The 17207-nt window shown below is 49.9% G+C and overlaps 6 protein-coding genes across 6 annotated transcripts; 1 reads left to right on the top strand and 5 right to left on the bottom strand.

Annotated features, from left to right (window-relative positions):
- Positions 1-1052: 1052 nt before the first annotated feature.
- Positions 1053-2353, bottom strand: HER10_EVM0011368 (calcineurin-like phosphoesterase; the record flags this gene model as incomplete). Its single annotated transcript, XM_035480801.1, has 2 exons — positions 1053-2110; positions 2188-2353. 2 exons carry the CDS (start codon positions 2351-2353, stop codon positions 1053-1055), a joined length of 1224 nt encoding a protein of 407 aa, XP_035327304.1.
- A 972-nt stretch (positions 2354-3325) lies between these two features.
- Positions 3326-4246, bottom strand: HER10_EVM0012083 (uncharacterized protein; the record flags this gene model as incomplete). The annotated part of the gene is made up of 1 exon (XM_035481486.1): positions 3326-4246. One exon carries the CDS (start codon positions 4244-4246, stop codon positions 3326-3328), a length of 921 nt encoding a protein of 306 aa, XP_035327362.1.
- An 875-nt stretch (positions 4247-5121) lies between these two features.
- On the bottom strand, positions 5122-6917 carry HER10_EVM0009209 (uncharacterized protein; the record flags this gene model as incomplete). Its single annotated transcript, XM_035478703.1, has 2 exons — positions 5122-6809; positions 6881-6917. 2 exons carry the CDS (start codon positions 6915-6917, stop codon positions 5122-5124), a joined length of 1725 nt encoding a protein of 574 aa, XP_035327134.1.
- Positions 6918-8076: 1159 nt separating this feature from the next.
- Positions 8077-9154, top strand: HER10_EVM0007488 (carboxymethylenebutenolidase; the record flags this gene model as incomplete). The annotated part of the gene is made up of 3 exons (XM_035477043.1): positions 8077-8407; positions 8477-8907; positions 8981-9154. The coding sequence occupies 3 exons, from the start codon at positions 8077-8079 to the stop codon at positions 9152-9154; spliced, it is 936 nt and encodes a 311-aa protein (XP_035326996.1).
- A 537-nt stretch (positions 9155-9691) lies between these two features.
- Positions 9692-12202, bottom strand: HER10_EVM0009623 (uncharacterized protein). The gene is made up of 3 exons (XM_035479106.1): positions 10952-12202; positions 10640-10891; positions 9692-10587 (listed from the first exon to the last, which is right to left on the bottom strand). Exons 1-3 carry the CDS (start codon positions 12074-12076, stop codon positions 9772-9774), a joined length of 2193 nt encoding a protein of 730 aa, XP_035327173.1. The 5' UTR covers positions 12077-12202; the 3' UTR covers positions 9692-9771.
- A 3948-nt stretch (positions 12203-16150) lies between these two features.
- HER10_EVM0001301 (uncharacterized protein) lies at positions 16151-17024 on the bottom strand (the record flags this gene model as incomplete). Its single annotated transcript, XM_035471056.1, has 3 exons — positions 16151-16477; positions 16530-16911; positions 16975-17024. 3 exons carry the CDS (start codon positions 17022-17024, stop codon positions 16151-16153), a joined length of 759 nt encoding a protein of 252 aa, XP_035326534.1.
- Between the last annotated feature and the right edge of the window lie 183 nt (positions 17025-17207).

Below are 17207 nucleotides of genomic sequence, written 5' to 3' on the forward strand. Positions count from 1 at the left end.
TTTTCTAAGAGCAGGGGTTTGAAGAACATTGTTGTTATTGTTGGTTTCGAAATGCTCTTGTTGGTTCCAACTTCCAAGTGCGGAACGTTGGTGTGATGAGACTTTTGCCGTTGGGCGGCTACGAAACTCTCTTGGACCAACCAGTCGGTGTGATGAGGGGGTCGGCTCGCCTCCGACATCAGCTATTTTTCCAACGGGCTCAGTAGCGTTGTAGAATGTAACAGGGGCGTGGCGGTGACGGGGATCCTCTTGACAACAAGGTGGAGCAGTTTTCTCACAATAACAACCAGAGTCGCAAAGACTCAGAGGCGCGATTGTGCGTTGGAGAGCGCTGACACTCCTAGCTCTAGATGATAAACCGTAAACTGGCTCTCCCGCCCCACAGACGAGCATCCGAGATGTTCTCAATTGTCTGGCCGGTTGGCCCAATGGCAAGGCGTCTGACTACGATATTACCGTGGAATCAGGAGATTGTGGGTTCGACCCCCATGCTGGTCAAAATCTTTTGCCTGTTGATGCTATCGTCGTTTTGCCAGTCCGGGAATGATGTAGTTGAGTATATTCCATCGAGAGCGGAAAGTCGTAAAAAATGAGTGCTCGTTTAAGCTCAACTCATCTCCAATTCTGTTCTCGATCCAATCTTATGATACGTGGAAATAATGGAAATAAGCCCAAATTTACTTTCCCCCGCATGTCATTCCGCTTTCGATGGGGTGCACGATGTGTACTTGGCAGGCACGCAGGGACTCCTTACATCACGACCGAACTAAGGGGGCGACCGCGCCCAAAGCTGCCGATAGCTGGTGAAGTTACTACTCACCTCAGACCAGGAAGAAGTAGTTCTCCTACTCTAGGTCCGCTTAGACTGAAGAAGAGAAGAATAAGGATCCAGCAACCTCCAAGTCGACCAGGCATTGATGCTAGGGGGCACAAACCATCAATCATGAAATCACTCTATTACCATTACGTGCAGGTTCAGGGTATAATGTCGATCCCAAACTTCTACTTGCTTGAAAGGAAAGCGGCAATTTCTCAGTTCCCAGAATTCCAGTTTATGTCCTGTCGTCTGGAGTTGTGGGATACTTATCTTCTCCGTAAGTGGAGTTTAAAGTAATCGATCCAACAATGTTTCCAGACTCCAATCTAATAAACGTGTCAAGCTCCCCCTTTGACAGTTTATCACGGGTGAAAGACAATTGCCTCGAACCTCGGATCCAATTTCCGTATCCTCCATAGCCTGTATGCTGACCAAAACACAGGTTGACGCCCGTTCCGTCAACAGAAACACCGCTGACAGAGCCTTTCCACTTAGTGCACCAACTGTTCCCATGGTCGTGACCGCTGAACACTCCAATCATGCCCGGGCTATCAGCAACCGCCTTCATGAATGCCGAATCTTGGCCGCCGTAGTCGCAGGACTCTTTTTGACTTCCATCTTTGCACCAGCCTTGAGCTTGATACGACAGCGGAGAATCGTCATTGATCCCAGGGTTCTTCTCGGGGTCGATGCCCTGCGACTGGATGGCACTCGAGGCCTTTGGTGGGATGTGAACGAATGCGACACCCGGAATATTCTTGTTGTGTTTCTTGTTGAGATCCGAATTGGTGGACTTGAACCAGTTGACGACACTTTCGTCGACCCAGTTGGGCTGGCCCACCAACTTCGCTGCATCATTCGATCCAGTCTGCATGAAATAGTAGCCGCCTCTGCTGTCAAAGAACCATAACACCAGCTCCGGCGTACAATCGTCTTTCGTGCAGTCGGAAGCATAAACCGGTAGGTAATAATTGGATACACCAGCGTTGGAGTCGCTGACCATCTTTTGCGTTCGAGAATTTGGCCATTGTTTCTCGCGCGCCATGATATCGCTCCCCGTAACATTTTGCTGATAGTCGTGGTTACCGTAAGTACTAGCCCAGGGAATACTCCGATCGACTATTGGCTTCACCAACTGATCGAGCACGAATGTTGCGTTTTCTGCAAAGGCATTTTCTCCAGTGATGAGGTCGCCGTTTAGTACCACCAAGTCTGGCTTGGCATCATCTAGCACCTTGGTGATGACACCGACAGTTTTCTTATCTGCAGCAGGGCCGAATGCTTCCCAGGCGTCTGCAAGTATGCGGTATCAGCATTGAGCAGAGCACAGTATGATGGCTGCTGTTCCTGCGCCTCCTTCATAGACTTACTCTCTCCAAAATGAAGATCTTCGAAGATGGAGATCTTGAAGTTGCCATCTTTACTGAAGCTCAACGGATCTGAGGCTTTGTCGCGACGGTGCAGTGTTGGGGATTGATGGGACAGTCCTGTAAAGGCAGCCAATGCCCAGATGAAAGCCGCCACTTTGAAAGTCATCGTCAATATTACGGGTGCTTGGAAACACAGCTGATCTACCGGAGCACATGTCCAACCTTCAGGACTTTCGGAGCTTGCTGAAGCTATATACGATGCTATCGTCTGAAGTCTCGCAGTGGCTCGGCCAGGGTGCTATGGGACATTGTTTCACGGATGCAGTCAAGGGATGTCGAGAAACATCAAACGTGCATACTCAAAAAGACCTGCAAGGGGCCATTGATCTTTGTGTTGAGCTGGGACGGCAAACAGAATTAGTATGAAGCCAGCCGCATCAATGTGATGTTGCGACTGCAAGGGGGACGGTCTGGTATCAGCATACTTTCTCCAGTCCACGCGGATCGCGCGGCAAAGGTCTCGAAAAGTGATGAATAGAGCCGCTGAAGGCTTTGTCGACGATGGTGAACTCCTTGCCTGCTCGAACATCGATTTGAAGGCCCGGACCATCTGTGTAGCTAACACGGACTCCGACCTGTCACCATCAGTCAACGTCCTCCAACCACACTAGCTTCCATCGCTTTGACCTCAAGCTCGAGCATTTTCTTCCACAGTAATCTGATCTTGGCCGGTCTCCCCACGGAGGTGGGGAAGCGGAACTTTGCGATGAACTCCGAGTGATTTGAACCCTACCTACTTTGCGGCCGGTAGCTTAAGTACCCAGACAGGAAAGCAACATTTGCTCTCATAGTACATGCTTACATACCTTACTTACAGTATGTACAACAGCTTCAACCTTTATTTCCCTCTCGAAATGGGCATGGAACAGAGAGACCTTAGTGTTTTAACATTCTCGAGTTCGCATTCTAGGAAAAATTGATCATACCTATCAGGATCTGACCAAGTCAGTATTTTACGAAACGTCCCAAAGCTGCGACTGTCTGCAACTTCTGACGTTGTTTCCGAATTTTTTGATAAAGGTGATCGCTCTGCAAGTGCCTATCTACTGCCTGAACTAGTTCTCAGCCCAGTTCTGTATCAGATTCCGAACCGTATCTTGAGGTGTTCTTCCAGAGTTGTGGGCTTGCGAACATGCCCCAAAGACACAATCTCACTGGCCGGCACCTCAAATAGTCCCTGGTCGCTCAAGAATGCGACAACCTCTGGGAGGTACTCAAAGTTCCTAGCTCTGCCTTTCTCCTTACGCAGTCTCGCAATCTCTTCCGCAAGCATCCCCAGGGTGCCTTGGCGCTTGACCTCAACAAAGGTCCCCGTCGCCTCCTCGTATGCCAACGCCAGTTCCTCAATCGTATTGACTCCAGAGCGCATCCTGAAGAATCCTCCCTTGCCCTGTCGAACGCCGTCTCCATTGATGAGGATCTCAATGGTCCATGCAGCAACGTCGTCTTGTGCCGTCCATGAATGCAACTTCTTGTTCCCCTCGCCCCAGTAGCGCATTTGAGGGACGTCACCAGAAGTATCGAAACCTCCCGGTCCGTAGGGCGTAAACAGGAGGTCAGCAAAAGTGCCTGTGAAAAGATATACCGGCTTGATGGAGCTTGTCATGGCGGCCTGTTGCTCAAAGGCAATATGAGCATCATAGTGCTCGAAATCGCCGAACTTGATCTTCGTCCAGTCATTGTTCCACGAGGAGGCCATAAAAACCTTGACGTTTGCCCGCTCGGCAGCCCGGAGAAGTAAGAGGCATCCGTCGAGATCCAGTAGAGGTGTCGGTTTGTAAGCGCAGATAATCGCATCGACCCCGGCTACGGCCTTATCTAGAGCTGGGATATCATAGTAGTTGCGACTTGTGACGAAGGACTCCAGACTCTGGGCCAGCTCAGGACTCAATTTTGAGGAATCACGTCCCAGGCCCCTGACAGAGAGACCGCGCTCCTTCGCAACCACTGCTAGACGGCTACCAAGGCTGCCAGATATTCCGGCGATTAAGACGAGCATGTTGATAAGCGTTGGTAGTTGGTAGAAACTTGCGTTTGTAGGATTGTCGAGTACGGTTTAGAGCTCGATAGTACCGATTGGGCAGACGAGCCTCCGCGACTTATAAGCGCCGGTGGGATACTGCAGCGGGGTTTGCGAAATGATTCGCTCTCAAAGATGAAGATCACCATCCGCTGCGCATTGGAGAGTCCAGTTCAGTAGATCATGCTGGGATTGCCATGGTGAACACCTCCAGTCATCGCTGATAACGTTATGTGAATGCCGTTTGTCGTGAGATATCTAATGTAAATTTCAAGTATGCTGATGAATCTTTCTCCGATTTCAAATGAGTCCCGTTAATAGTCCGTCAACCCGCGACGCGCTTCCCGTGGGTCTGTGGCGGTTATTCGATTTTGGCCATGCGTTCCGCGGATTCCGCGGGTAACCCCATTGAAGCCAAGAAGTATCGAACGACGGCAGACAACTAGGCCAACAGCAACCATACCCGAAAGTTCAGGTTAATTGCAATACAGGACTTGGAGTCGGGTTGGAACATTACAAATCATTGGGTCGAAGATCGTACTAAATTGGAATCATACCGGGCGTCAGTCGCCAAGCAGTCACCTGCCCGAAGTGAGATTCTAGTCGCCGTCTCGGGGATTGACCTATCGTAAAGTTCATGAAATTGAGGCTCAGGCAGAAATACCTTACTTGAATTTTTCTCAACGTATGTTTCTCGGTCTTCTTTATGCTATCGAGAAAGTACAGTGAGTTGATCCTGAATTAGGCTAAGAGAAAACAATGGGACAAAGTAAATTGGTAGTCCGCAACATGCCCGAAAACAAAAGGAATTTACAAAATAAAAGCCACAAGAAGGCCGACTCTCAAGCGTCCTCTCATTCATCCGTCCCTGAGGTAACAACCTTATGTGTGGCAATCTCGAATTCGCTGGCACTGTGACCCTGCTTCCACTCATCAACCAAACCACGGAAGTCAGCCGGTAGGTAGGGCGACGTAAGCTCCTGAAGGCGACTTGACTTGCGGTGTGTCTCTACTCCAAGATCCTTCATCAACATGTTGACGTATGGCAAGCCCTCAAAGACAAAGTCGGGAAGGTCGGCACCGTAACCGCAGGGGTAACGCCATTTGCCCCATTGTGTGTGCAGCATGATCTCGTCCGTAATCTCCTGATCAGACGTGGGAAGACGATCCAGCTGACCACCCAAGAAGGCAGCAATCCAGTGTCCTTGAATAGTGGCGCAAACTGAGGTGCTGACTGTTGAAATCATACCGGCAAAGGCGAGGTCGCGAGAGCCCACCATTGTGGAGGGAACCATGAAGCGGTAGTAACGCAAGGGGTTTGCTTCCTTAGGGGTGAATCTCAGTTTCGGTTGATCTCCCAGCCGAGGGAAGAGGTCAAGAACTTTGGCGTCCGCTTCTTGATCTAAAGCCCGTTTCTCAGTTGCAGAGTATTTGAGGCCGAGCTTCTCCTCGTTGAGACCGGCGAACTTGATGGTCGACTCCTTCTTCCAGCCGGTGGAGCAAACAATCGCCTCAGTCTCGAGTTGCTCGCCAGAAGACAGGAAGACCTTGTTGCCCTCCAGTCTATCGATGTTGTCAATGTGAACCCGAATCTTGCCCTCCTTGACCAAATCGAAAAGACTGCTGTCGTAGTTCAGAATGCTGAGACCGCTACCAATCCAGAACGCCGAGTGCCAAGGCTTCAGCTTCTGAAGCTCAGGGTGAGAGTCGTACGCGTTGGCCGAGAGGACGTCGCCGCTCAGCACCTTCCAGAACGAATCGACAATGAAGCGACCAAAAGTGGTTCCGTGGAGGAATTGCCGCACACCTGAGTAGCCGTCTTCGCCACCCCAAGGACACGGGCTGAACCATGACATCCAACGGATGTTCAGCAACTGGTCCATTCTCTTCTTAAACGGCGTGACAAAGGGGGGCGCAATCCAAACAGGGCCGTGGCCATTGGGGCGGACGATCAGGTCTACCTGCGCGCCATCCTGTACCAAGGCATAGGCAACGTCGAAGGCAGACTTTGCTCCGCCTACGACCACAGCGTTCTTGACCCCCTTGAGCTCGGACGCCCTTTTGCAAAAGTCCTTTGCATGGAATAGAGGGCCCGAGAAGGTCTCAGCTCCTGAGTAAGTGGGAAGGTTCGGTGTCGAAGTCAATCCTGTTGCCAGGATGAGCTTCTCGGTCTGGATAACACGCTCTCCTGCCGGTGAGGCAACAGAAAGTCGCCATCCTTTCTCGCCATTCCTCTCCACCAAGTTGACAGCGGTGTTAAACTGAATACGATCGAAGAAGCCAAAATGCTTGGCGAAGTCGGTAAGGTAGCGGTGCAGAACCGCGCCCGGGACGTGGTTGTTGGGCTTGACGCCGTATACAGACTCGGACATGGGAAAGTCAGGGTACTCGTAGGTCCCAATCATGTTGTTCGACTTCAAGCCGGGGTAGAGGCGGTTCTTGGACCATGTTCCTCCGCAGGACTCGGCAGCTTCTAGCACAGCGAGGTTCGCGGTCGGGTGGAGTTGTGAGTAGGCCTTGGCGGCTGCGAGACCGAACCAGCCTTGAGAAGAGAGAATTGTCAGTGGCTAGAGTCTAGAAGGGAAAGACAAAGTGGGCCTGAATTATACTTACCGGCACCGACGACGACTGCATCGAATGGACCCTCCATTGTAAGGCTTTCTAACGTGAAGCTCTGAGAAGCTAGGGACAGGAAATTTGAGTGAATGAGTGGCGCAAGACTCTTCGATTTCGAGTTTAGAGTCAAGATATAAAACGATGAATCATGAAGAGATCAAAGCCCATCTGTACATGAGACCAGTCCAGCTTTACATATCGAAGCTGTCTGCCCATATCCAGTTACTGTCGAGTTACCCCAGATTGATGGCTGGTTGACAGGGGTTGTGTCAGTGTTAGGCCGCCGCGGCAGGGTATGGGGATGGATTCCGGTGGTGCTTCCGGAACCACCAACACGCATTAGGAACTTATCGAAATTGGGCCTGTCAGCCCTTGTGCCTATCATGTCACTTACGAGAGATTGGTTGTCGAAATATGGATCAGGCGGCAGCGGAATCATTCCAGATTCGAGACCTTGACCGTCATGATCAGGCGTTGGTTGCGTTGCGTGGCGTCTGAGATACGACTAAGGTAACTCTCAAGGCCCCGTCGATGCGCGAAAGATGCACAAGTATGTCTTCCTTGAATATTGCAGACGTTTTTGAAGCACACTGATGAGCGAGTATCTCATCAAATACGTGCGTTTACACGCGCAAACAATTCTCGAGGACACAACTACAGCCACGCATCGAAGCATCAAGACACCGTTGGCCCATCGTTGCTCCATCTGGAAATGCGGCTACCGCTGAAGAATTCATGACAGGTACCCTTACCCATGTTCTCAATGATCGTCTGCCCCGTAACGTGGCTCAGCGAGTCCAAGCGCGCGTAACAGCGAATGTGGTGCCTGCCGGGGATTGTTGTCGCCGTCTTGGTGCTTATCACGGAACTTCCGAACGGAACGGAACGCACGCTCCTACACCATCCAACGGAAGCTCACCCCGCGATACACCGGATACAAGGAACATAGCTCTAGGGCCTTGTCAGCTGTGCTCTATGCGCTAAAACAAGGTTTCCGTATCAAGTGTGACCATGCCATCGGAACGTCAAGCGCAACGCATGGTCCATCCCAGGTTATCGGTGTTGGTCGCTAGAGTGCCTTGATTGAACCCCGAACTCAACGTATAGACTAGACTCGCAGCTGACAACCCCTAAACATCGCTCTTCAAGCTACACTATTGAATCTGTTACCACTACAACAAAACTTTCTCAAAATGTATGCGGATATCAGCAAGCCCCCTGCGCCACTGCCAAAGGCTGAATCACAGTGCATCAGCGAGGGCATCACGTTGCTACCGCCGCTCTCGCGCCGAGGCTATGGAAAGGGCCTCATTATACTGCAACATGATTCGACGCAACACCTGGAAGTTGTTGAAGGAGTCCCCTCTGCTCTCATCAAGTGGGCGGAAGAGGGTTTCGTCGTGGTGGAGATCCAAGCCAAGGCGTTGACTAATCCAAGCCTTGCCACAGATGTCTTACAGACTGCTTTGAAAGCATTGAAGGACTGCAGCAAGCTGGAGAAAGATAGCAAGGTCGGAGTCGTCGGTATGTTTGTTGAGTGATTGTGCCTTCGGTATCGCAAAGATTGTTTACACGAACTGAGCCCCTTTCTAGCATTTGACCCAACGTTATGGAATCAGATCGCTGGGGTGGCTTGCATCTTCCCGGATATCGTGGGAGCTGTTGTATACGCAGATTCCAGTGATGAAAGTATCCTCAAGAAATCCAAGATCCCCATGTTGTGTCACCTTGCTGGTGGCCAAGCACCGCCTGAGGCAAAGAAGACCGAGGGCATCACCACGTATCGATACGCAAAGGCTAAGTCACTCAGGCTTGCGACGCCATTTCATGAAGATTTTGATTACTGGTCAGAGTCTCTGTCTCACACCAGAAATTTGACATTTCTCAAGCCGCTTATTGGCGGGCCGTACTTCGATCTCGAGGCTATCTGGGATGAGCATACATATTATGAGTTCGCGGACCGCTCTGTTGAGCATACCATGAGCACCATGGTTGATCAACCATACGTGAACCATGTTCCCACAGTAAGCGAAGTCAAATCGATCTCTCATGAGAGAGGTCCAGAACATAAATGCCTCACAGCTAACACGTGCTCAGCTGACGGGTGGCATCGGACGAGGGCCATTGACACAATTCTACCGCAACAACTTCATTTTCAATAACTCTCAAGACACAGAGTTAGAACTCATCAGCCGCACACTCGGTATTGACCGGGTTGTGGACGAGTTCATCTACAAGTTCACACATGACACGGTGGTCGATTGGCTGTGAGTGATCACTCATTAGGGGCATTATACTCAGAGACGAAATTAGCTAACACCTCGGTGCCTCTCAGTGTCCCCGGTATCCCGCCAACGTACAAAAAGGTGGAAATACCCTTCACTGCTGTTGTGAATATTCGTGGCGACAGATTGTACCACGAGCACATTTCATGGGACCAGGGAACCGTCCTGGCTCAACTTGGTTTGATGCCGCAGTACCTTCCCTTCCCCTATCCGATCAAAGGCCAAGAGGATGGGGCAACTTTTGAGTACCGCGTGCCAGTCCTAGGGATTGATACCGCGGAAAAGATGAGGGATCGGAACTCTGTTGTATCAAATCAGATGTTTAGCTTCAAGGTGCGGAAAACATGAAGGAGCTATTGAAAACTCATGACGGATACGGTGGAGGTTCAGATTGCAGCTACTAGTTCTCCGATTGAGTCCTGTAGATAATTCAAGCATCATGGGTCTAGGTACCTATGTCGTTTTGGATGCTTGAGACTTCAAATACCGATGGATGCCTTGTAGACTCTGATAATAATAATCGTCGATGTTATCATTGATCGTCATTCATCTCGTATCGCATGGTAATTATAGATGGTAAAAGTACAACCGTCAAGAGCCCCCTTAAGAGACTATGCCCTCAGCAAAACTGTTTTCGAGATCGCAATTTGGCCACTGCATTTGGAACTCATCGTCCCACCCAGAAGACCCATCATACATAAAGTCCGATGCAGGAAGTGCGTCGCCGTCCTTCCTGCCGTCATCCTTCTCCGCAGGGTCGGGCATCTCGATCATGCCAAACCCCATAAGGCTCCCGCGCACCTCTGCAAGCTGATCAGACAATTGCCTTGCAGCCTTTGACCTCGTAACATAACTCGCTGCCAGTGCCACAGCCAGCTCGTAGCTGCGGCCCATGGCCTTGGACAGTCCTGGGGGTAGGCTAGCTAGCAAGGTTGAACGGTTCTGCTCTAAGGAGGCCGTCAAGACGAAACCAAGGGCGGAAGCTGAAGCCAATAGCTCTTGGTAATAAGGCTGCTGCTTGCGGTAGATGTCTGTGTTGGCGTTCAGGGCGTAGAGAACGTCGCAGATATCAAAGAGGACTTCGATTGCGGGCTGTAGGTATTTCTTGCTCGTCTGTGTGTCGGTTCGTGAAAAGAACCAGGGCTTGAGGAGGAAACTCCGGACGGTTTCCGCACGCAGGTGGAGTAGTATGGGGAAAGAGGAAGGTTGCTTGGGAGGGCTTAGGCTCCATGTCTCAGGGTGTGTGATGGAGTAGTTGCCGACAGCTCGTTTGCGCCATTGCTCCAACTGGAAGTTCATGAGCTCAAAGTTATCCTCGTCTTCGTACCGCTGGGCCTTTGTGGCTTGTGCCATAGGCCCTTCCAGCTTATTGCTGACGCGGATGAAGGACAGCATTGCTTGTATGTAGGGATGATCGGCCTTTTCGTGTGTTAATGCAGGTTGGGAGTATGATCAGAACGATGTAGCTTACCGAGATAAGGTTAACAGGGCTGAAACTGGAGTCATGAAAGTTGGAGGGCAGGTTGGCTGCGGCACTCCATTGTCGGTCCAGGATGATAATGCTGGAGACCAGAGTGCAGAGTTCTGAACGTAGACTCGGTGAGCTTGCTAGACGGGACCACGCTTCCTCGTTGTGTACTCCGAGCTCCATGAGCATGCGCCCAGCTATGCCACACATACGCCATGCAACCTGGGGCATATCATTGAAGTATTCATAGCAGCCCTGATTGGTCGGTCTTGTTAGTGCTGGATGGAGTCGAAACGGAAAGTGGCTGCAACTAACCTTGAGAAGTATGATGATGACTTGCTTCATACTTGTGTTAGATTCGGTGATTCTGCTGTTGACAGCCTCTTTCATACCCTCTACGATAAGCGCTTCGATATTGGAGCTTTCTGGCGTCGCTTCTGTGAGGAGTGCAATAGCCAAGGCAAGATTCAAGATTATCAAATCTTCCTCGGAAGCCGTGTCCGACTTTTCCGTCACTATCTCCCAACTTGTCGAGTCTGCATCCGCATAGAAGAACCGAGCATGGGCGATAGTCTGGTCGATGTTGATAATCGGGTGAAGACTTCCGATAGCGTCTTGGTAAACGCCAAGCATTTCGACCACTTCGTCAATGTTCATCAAAGACTTGAAGCGCAACAACTTTTGGGAATCGTTTGCCCCGGTGACAAGTGGGTTGAAAGAACTCGTGCTCTGCGCCAACGACATGGCATCGTCATGGACCGACACAGTAGGAATAAAGTCGAGGCTGATCGGTTCTTCTTGCATTGGTTCGGGCGGCGTGTGGTATAGGCTCTCTCGGCGGACGCGGGTTCGGGCAACCTTCATGGTCTCCTCCGGGCTCGGCAGGCCGTACAGCTGCCGAGGCGGGGAGCACGTTGACGGCCCGATTGACTCAAGGCAGTTTTCGAGGACTCCAGCGTCGGTGATGAGGGCTGAAAGAAAATCTTCGGGTGTTTGGTTGCCCATTGTGAATGCCGGGGATGGTTGTATGGCGCTCGCCACCTCGCTGGGAGTCTGCACGCGGGATGCGAGACTGTTCAATTGGTCTTGGAGACTTGATAAGAGTTTCATGATGTTGTCCTGGTTATTTGACGTTGACGAAGTCTCTCGCCTTGATTGATCGGACTCGGTAGGGGAATCATCGGTAGCTGTCGCTGTCGGGACGGACCACATGCCGTCATCGGAGCCGTAGATGCTGTCGAAGACGCAGGTCTGCTTACGTCCTGCACAGTACCTGCATGGTTGTCGTCCGTCGCATTTCCCCTTTCGTCGGCGACATGCCTCGCAAGCGCGCAGTGCATATGGCGCTCGTCGTCTTCCCGTCTCTCCGCTCTGTGGGCTTGGCCTCTTTGCGACGCGGTTCTCTTTCGGTTGCGCCATTGTGTCTTTGCTCCGTGGCATCGCAGGGTACTTTACCCTCAAACGTAATCGAGAGCAGTTGGTTTCCAGGTGGATATTGCGCAAGTAAGTGAAACGATGACGTCCAGTATGCAGGCCGCACAATGATCGAAAGGATGGAAAAGCGGTTCCTTCAGAGAGAAATGCCGGGGGATGGAAGAGAACCAACACAATCGAATAGGAGAGGGAAGAGATAAGCAGACAGATTGTCAGTCGGCTATGTTCCTCTTGATAGCGGCAAAGCGGGACTTCCTACAACTACGGGTTTAGCCTAGGGTCCCTTACCCGCTAGAAATGTAGAATGCGGGGAAGAGATAACGGGGCTTTGACGATTGGTTAAGATGGGATAATCCCCATGATTCTCTTTCACTAAGTTTTGATCCGTGTCGCCCGGCACTCCTTGCTTCAAGGCTAGTCCTTGAACCATGCCGGATCTGTTCAAGAGCTGAACAAGTCTGCCACAATTCGTAAGCAAAGCGCCACATATGAAATCCGTCAATGCTGACTTGTTGGTCCTGACAGAATGCCGCTTCCGGGGTTTCAGTGAGGTGTTTCCGAGTGGTCCCTGCCACGCCTGCTTAGCATCCACCACAACCCGCTCTGTCGCCCTGCGGGTAGGAAGGCTTTTCTCGAGACTACATAAACCATACCGCAACTTACCAGATGAACGCCAATGCCGCTGGTTTTAGTGTTTATAAACTTTGGTTAAAGAGATACACATAAGGTAAGCAATCTGGATATGGCACCAAGTCTGGGTCCCCCGCTTGTGGTAGACACTGTTGGGCTGGAAATCAAATGGCTCGATTGCTCGCTTCCCGAACCCCCCTGGTCCGTGGGAAGCGCGGGCGTCTATGAACCATCCCTGAAGTGCGCTTCTCGTCGCCCTTTCACGAGACACAGCTCCAGCGGTAGAGTGCACTTCATCCCAACATGCAATCTCATCGTCACTCTTCTTGTTGTCCACCTTGTACAAATACGTCGGAAGTACAAGTCCGAAAATACAACAAATTTACCCATAATGACTATTGTCACAATGGGGGAGGCCTCGTCTACGAAGCTGTTAGCGAGGTTAAGCATTTATAAGAGCAGCTGAACGACCCACACGGTGGGGAATGCTTGCTTTTTCGAGATCTGCCCTGCAATGACGGCAGCAAATGTTCAGCCGACCGTTTACACACATCATGACGCTTCTTGTCGTTGCCAGGGAGAGTTTCCAGCGAACCACACGGCGATTAAGGGACCGCCGACGAACACTCTCACCACGTATGCATAAGTACGTGGGGGAAATCCGAGCGAAATCTCATATGCGCGGACATAGCTATGATGACACACACAGTAATGCCCAAACATGAAGGTTTTGAGCAGCAAATCGCAGATGCAATATCCAAGGAACTCGAGACACCAGTTGGGCTCAGGCAATTGAAAGAGCTTTCCCCGTTATATGCGGATTTAGGTATTAGCTCTGATCTCATTTTCGAAATGATTGGGTTCCAGACTGGTATCAGTCAAGAAATGCATTTGACTCAAAAAAGAAGCCAAGAAAGTATTATCTCTCTGTACGCTTCCTTTCGCTTGGGTCATTCCACCTCAAGCCTCAATCTTAATACTAATTTGCGCTTCCATTCAAACCACAGTCGCTTCCTCTTGAGTTGACCCAAGGATTGTTGATGGAGCAGCTTGAGTCGTGTTGGTGTTCTCTGTAACTTGACTACCGAGACCGACCATGCGTAGCTGTCGTCTGAAGCTTGACCTCATCACTTCTTCTTGATTTTCCCGCATGTTAGGCGCGATATTGTGTCTCCTGCGGCTGAGAGAGAGCTTCCGAAGCACGGGGATTGACGCGGCCATGATAGTCGCTGCGATCTCAGCACTTTCCCATATAAAAAGACCCCCTAATTTATCTACAGAGTAGTTAGATTACACAGGAATATTACAAAAACATAGCGCACGAAAGGCGGAACTTACTATTATCCAACGGATTGAAGCTGAAAAGATGGAGTATCTTGACAATTCCTGTTGCTCCAGCACTTCGTTCATGATTAGAAATTGAAAACAGGCCGCAATAATGGCAGAGAAGAAACTTACCCAAATCCCATGCTCATGGCCACACATATACCAATTCTGTCCTTTGTGCTGAGGTGCAGCGGCCATATGATCTTCCATGGCAATAAAGATAGGAGGAAGTCCAAAAAGACTGAATAAGCTGATACATTGAGCTGTGAGTGTGATTCGTAGACCCGAAAACTGCGACATACTCAAGCATACCGGAAGCAAAGACAGCAAAGTTGAGTGCCTGTCTACCTGTCATGCACGGCAAATGAGAACGAGGACCACATGGATTTTCGAATAAGGGTACCCATGTCGCCACAGTAACGTTCATGGTCACCATGATGAACCACAGTAGCCATCGCAGTTTTCCAGTGACGAGCTGCAAGAGAGTGAAGATGAATGATGTCTTGGCAAGCGACCATGCCATATTTGCCATGACTCCAGCTACATGGCTCATGTCCGCGTTCCTTTTGACCAACAGAACGATAGGAACTAGAGACGTGGCATTAAGCACTGCGACTCGGAGGAACAGCTGAGTAGCGAACAGTATCTTGGCTTTGAGATTAGTAGAAGACGCATGATAGGAGCTTGAGATGCTCACCCATGCAACAATGATGCAATAGTCATCTAGCAATAGTCGGTAGGTCATAGAATGTACAATCCGAGTGAATAATCGAAGGCCGAAAATCCCAGTCGCGAGTGCGAAGAGTATTGACAGAGATGCAATTTGTCTTACGACAATATTGTCTAATGGCGGAGCCATAGATGCCTTCGGCAAATATCAAAGAGCTCTATTATTAATGATGAGAAGATGACAAGAAAATGATATCCATGGGTCGGCAAATGTAGGATAGGGCAGAGCTTCGTCGAACTACAGACAGAGGGGAAACTTTAAGATCGTACCCCCAATCGAGGTCTCCTATAAAGTAATCTAACAATCTTTGTGAAGATAAAGTACCTAGCAGATATCATTGACAAATTTTTGTTGTAACCACCTCTTGAGCATGGCTAGAATATGGCAACACGTGGGCGGCTAACCCATCCCTGAACACTTCAAGTTTACTTGGTGGCTGGTCACTCGGTATGCCCCGTGCATGTTACTGGCTTAATCCAACTGTCAGGTACACGACTAGCAGAGGTATGTGTAAGGTGTGTGCTTCCCTTACAGGGGCTACTGAGACATTCCGTCAGTCACATCATCGTTCCGTCAGCATTTACATTCACGATTGTCGAAACCCGACGTTTGACCGCACAAATTGGTGGAAGTGACTGAATTATGCTGGAGGATGCTAAATTTCACCATTGCCCCATGAAAGATCCGTAAAATGAATTCGCCTATAAGACTACGACAGTGACATTTGATCGCCTGCAATGGCTTATGTGGCTTGCCTAGCCGAAAGACTATGAAGGTCGCCAGTGAAAAGTTCCTATTTATTCATGTTGCATACATATATGACCATTAAGGCGCTGAAAGGAGCAAAGGATTGAATAGGGATGGGTACTACATTCATTGATGATTTCTCCAGTCACCACATGCATGTAAAGTCTGGAGTGGTAAACTTCGGTTCTAATATCTTGAGGGTAAGCGATATAGTTCGGTGGTAACTAAGTTCTGAGGAAAATCGAGTACTTGCTATAGCCTTCGTTGATGAAATCTCGGAGACACATCTGCTCGAATCTTGCCTTACCTCATCCCTAGCAGACTCAGGGGGGACGGGGGGTAGTGTATGGTCTCGGAGCTCAGAAACTGCATAAAGGCGATCTTTGAGCCCGAGGAATTTTACGTGAGGGGCATTTCTTTCCAGGGTCTTTGCGTCTAGGCGATGGCAATCGCTTTTGAGTGCAACAAACTTTCTGCTAGGATCAGTGCATGTGTTGTGAGAAACAGATACTCTCAGGACGGCTGTAATTTGTAACCTTCAATAGGTCATCAAGTTCACTGATAATAAGAGCCAGTTCAGAAGAGTGGGACAGCAAAAGTGCACAGCCAGATCTTCTCATTGACAAGTAGAGACCATGCGTTTAGTCTCATACCGCTTCAAAGTATCTGTTGAACCAAGTAACCGCTTGATAAAACGCTTGTTCTTTTCCGAACCTCTCCTTTTCGTTCTTCGGGTCACCGCGAACGGAAAAGCCATGGTGAACGCCAGAAAACAGGTTGATCTGGTAGTTCTGCTTCGTTCGAGCCAGAATAGCTTCACTTTCATGTCGCTTCTCTGTTGGGAAGATGTCATCAAACTCTGCCGCAGCAATCGATAATGGTCCGGTGATGGCGGCGAGCTCGTCCGCTTCCACAAAGGACGGGTGGGCGATGAAGCCGCATTGGATCCCGCTCTTGTAATGACGCACGGCATACTTGGAACGGAATTAGCATACTGAGTAGTGTGAAATTGGTATGAAAACGAACCTTGGCTCCGAAACAATATCCTGCTGCTGCAATTTTCGTAATACCAAGGCCTTTTAGGTAGTTGATGCCGGAGACGACTATCGGGTCAATTGTCTCTGAGGTGTGTGGGTTCTTTCCGCCAGTGCCCTCCTGCAGCCACTTCATGATGTCAAAATCCTCCGGCATGTTTAACGGTGCCGGATCACCATTGAACAGATCGAGAACGAGGCATGCGTAGCCCTGGCGAGCAAATGCATCGGCCATGAGCTTGCTGTTTTGCCATATTCCAATAATATCTGGAAGATACAAGACAGCTCGCTGCGAAGCCTCCTTTTCGGCGGGAAGGGCCAAGTATGCCTCAATTTTCCCATCAATCTGAACGGATTTCCCTGTTGGAGTACCCCTAATGAGAGGAGATCAGCTGATATTCGAAGATTGTTATTGCTGCACCTAGGAATAATCTTACTCGTGGAGTGTGCCGACAGTGCAACAAGCACCAGGTGCGTTGGATGCCATTGTCTCTGCGATAGGATTCGGCGAAATGTTAGTTGGGGTTGAGACAGCTAGATGCTTGCTTGCGATTATACAAAGTACTAGATACTGTAGGTATTAACAACCAAATGGTTAGACAGAAGTGTGACACTCAGACACCCAGACAAACATCAATCAAGTAGCGATAACCGAATTCAGGGTAAGTCA

The sequence above is a fragment of the Colletotrichum scovillei genome (genome assembly GCF_011075155.1).
Source record: "Colletotrichum scovillei strain TJNH1 chromosome Unknown Contig00011, whole genome shotgun sequence".
Lineage (NCBI taxonomy): Eukaryota > Fungi > Ascomycota > Sordariomycetes > Glomerellales > Glomerellaceae > Colletotrichum > Colletotrichum scovillei.

Excerpts from the sequence above, each read along its gene's own strand:
- HER10_EVM0009623 (XM_035479106.1), bottom strand. The coding sequence starts at position 12,076 with ATGCCACGGAGCAAAGACACAATGGCGCAACCGAAAGAGAACCGCGTC. Across the intron at positions 10,892-10,951 it reads TCATCATCATACTTCTCAAG|GGCTGCTATGAATACTTCAA; the intron begins GTTAGTTGCAGC and ends CCGACCAATCAG. Across the intron at positions 10,588-10,639 it reads GCCCTGTTAACCTTATCTCG|GCCGATCATCCCTACATACA; the intron begins GTAAGCTACATC and ends ACACACGAAAAG.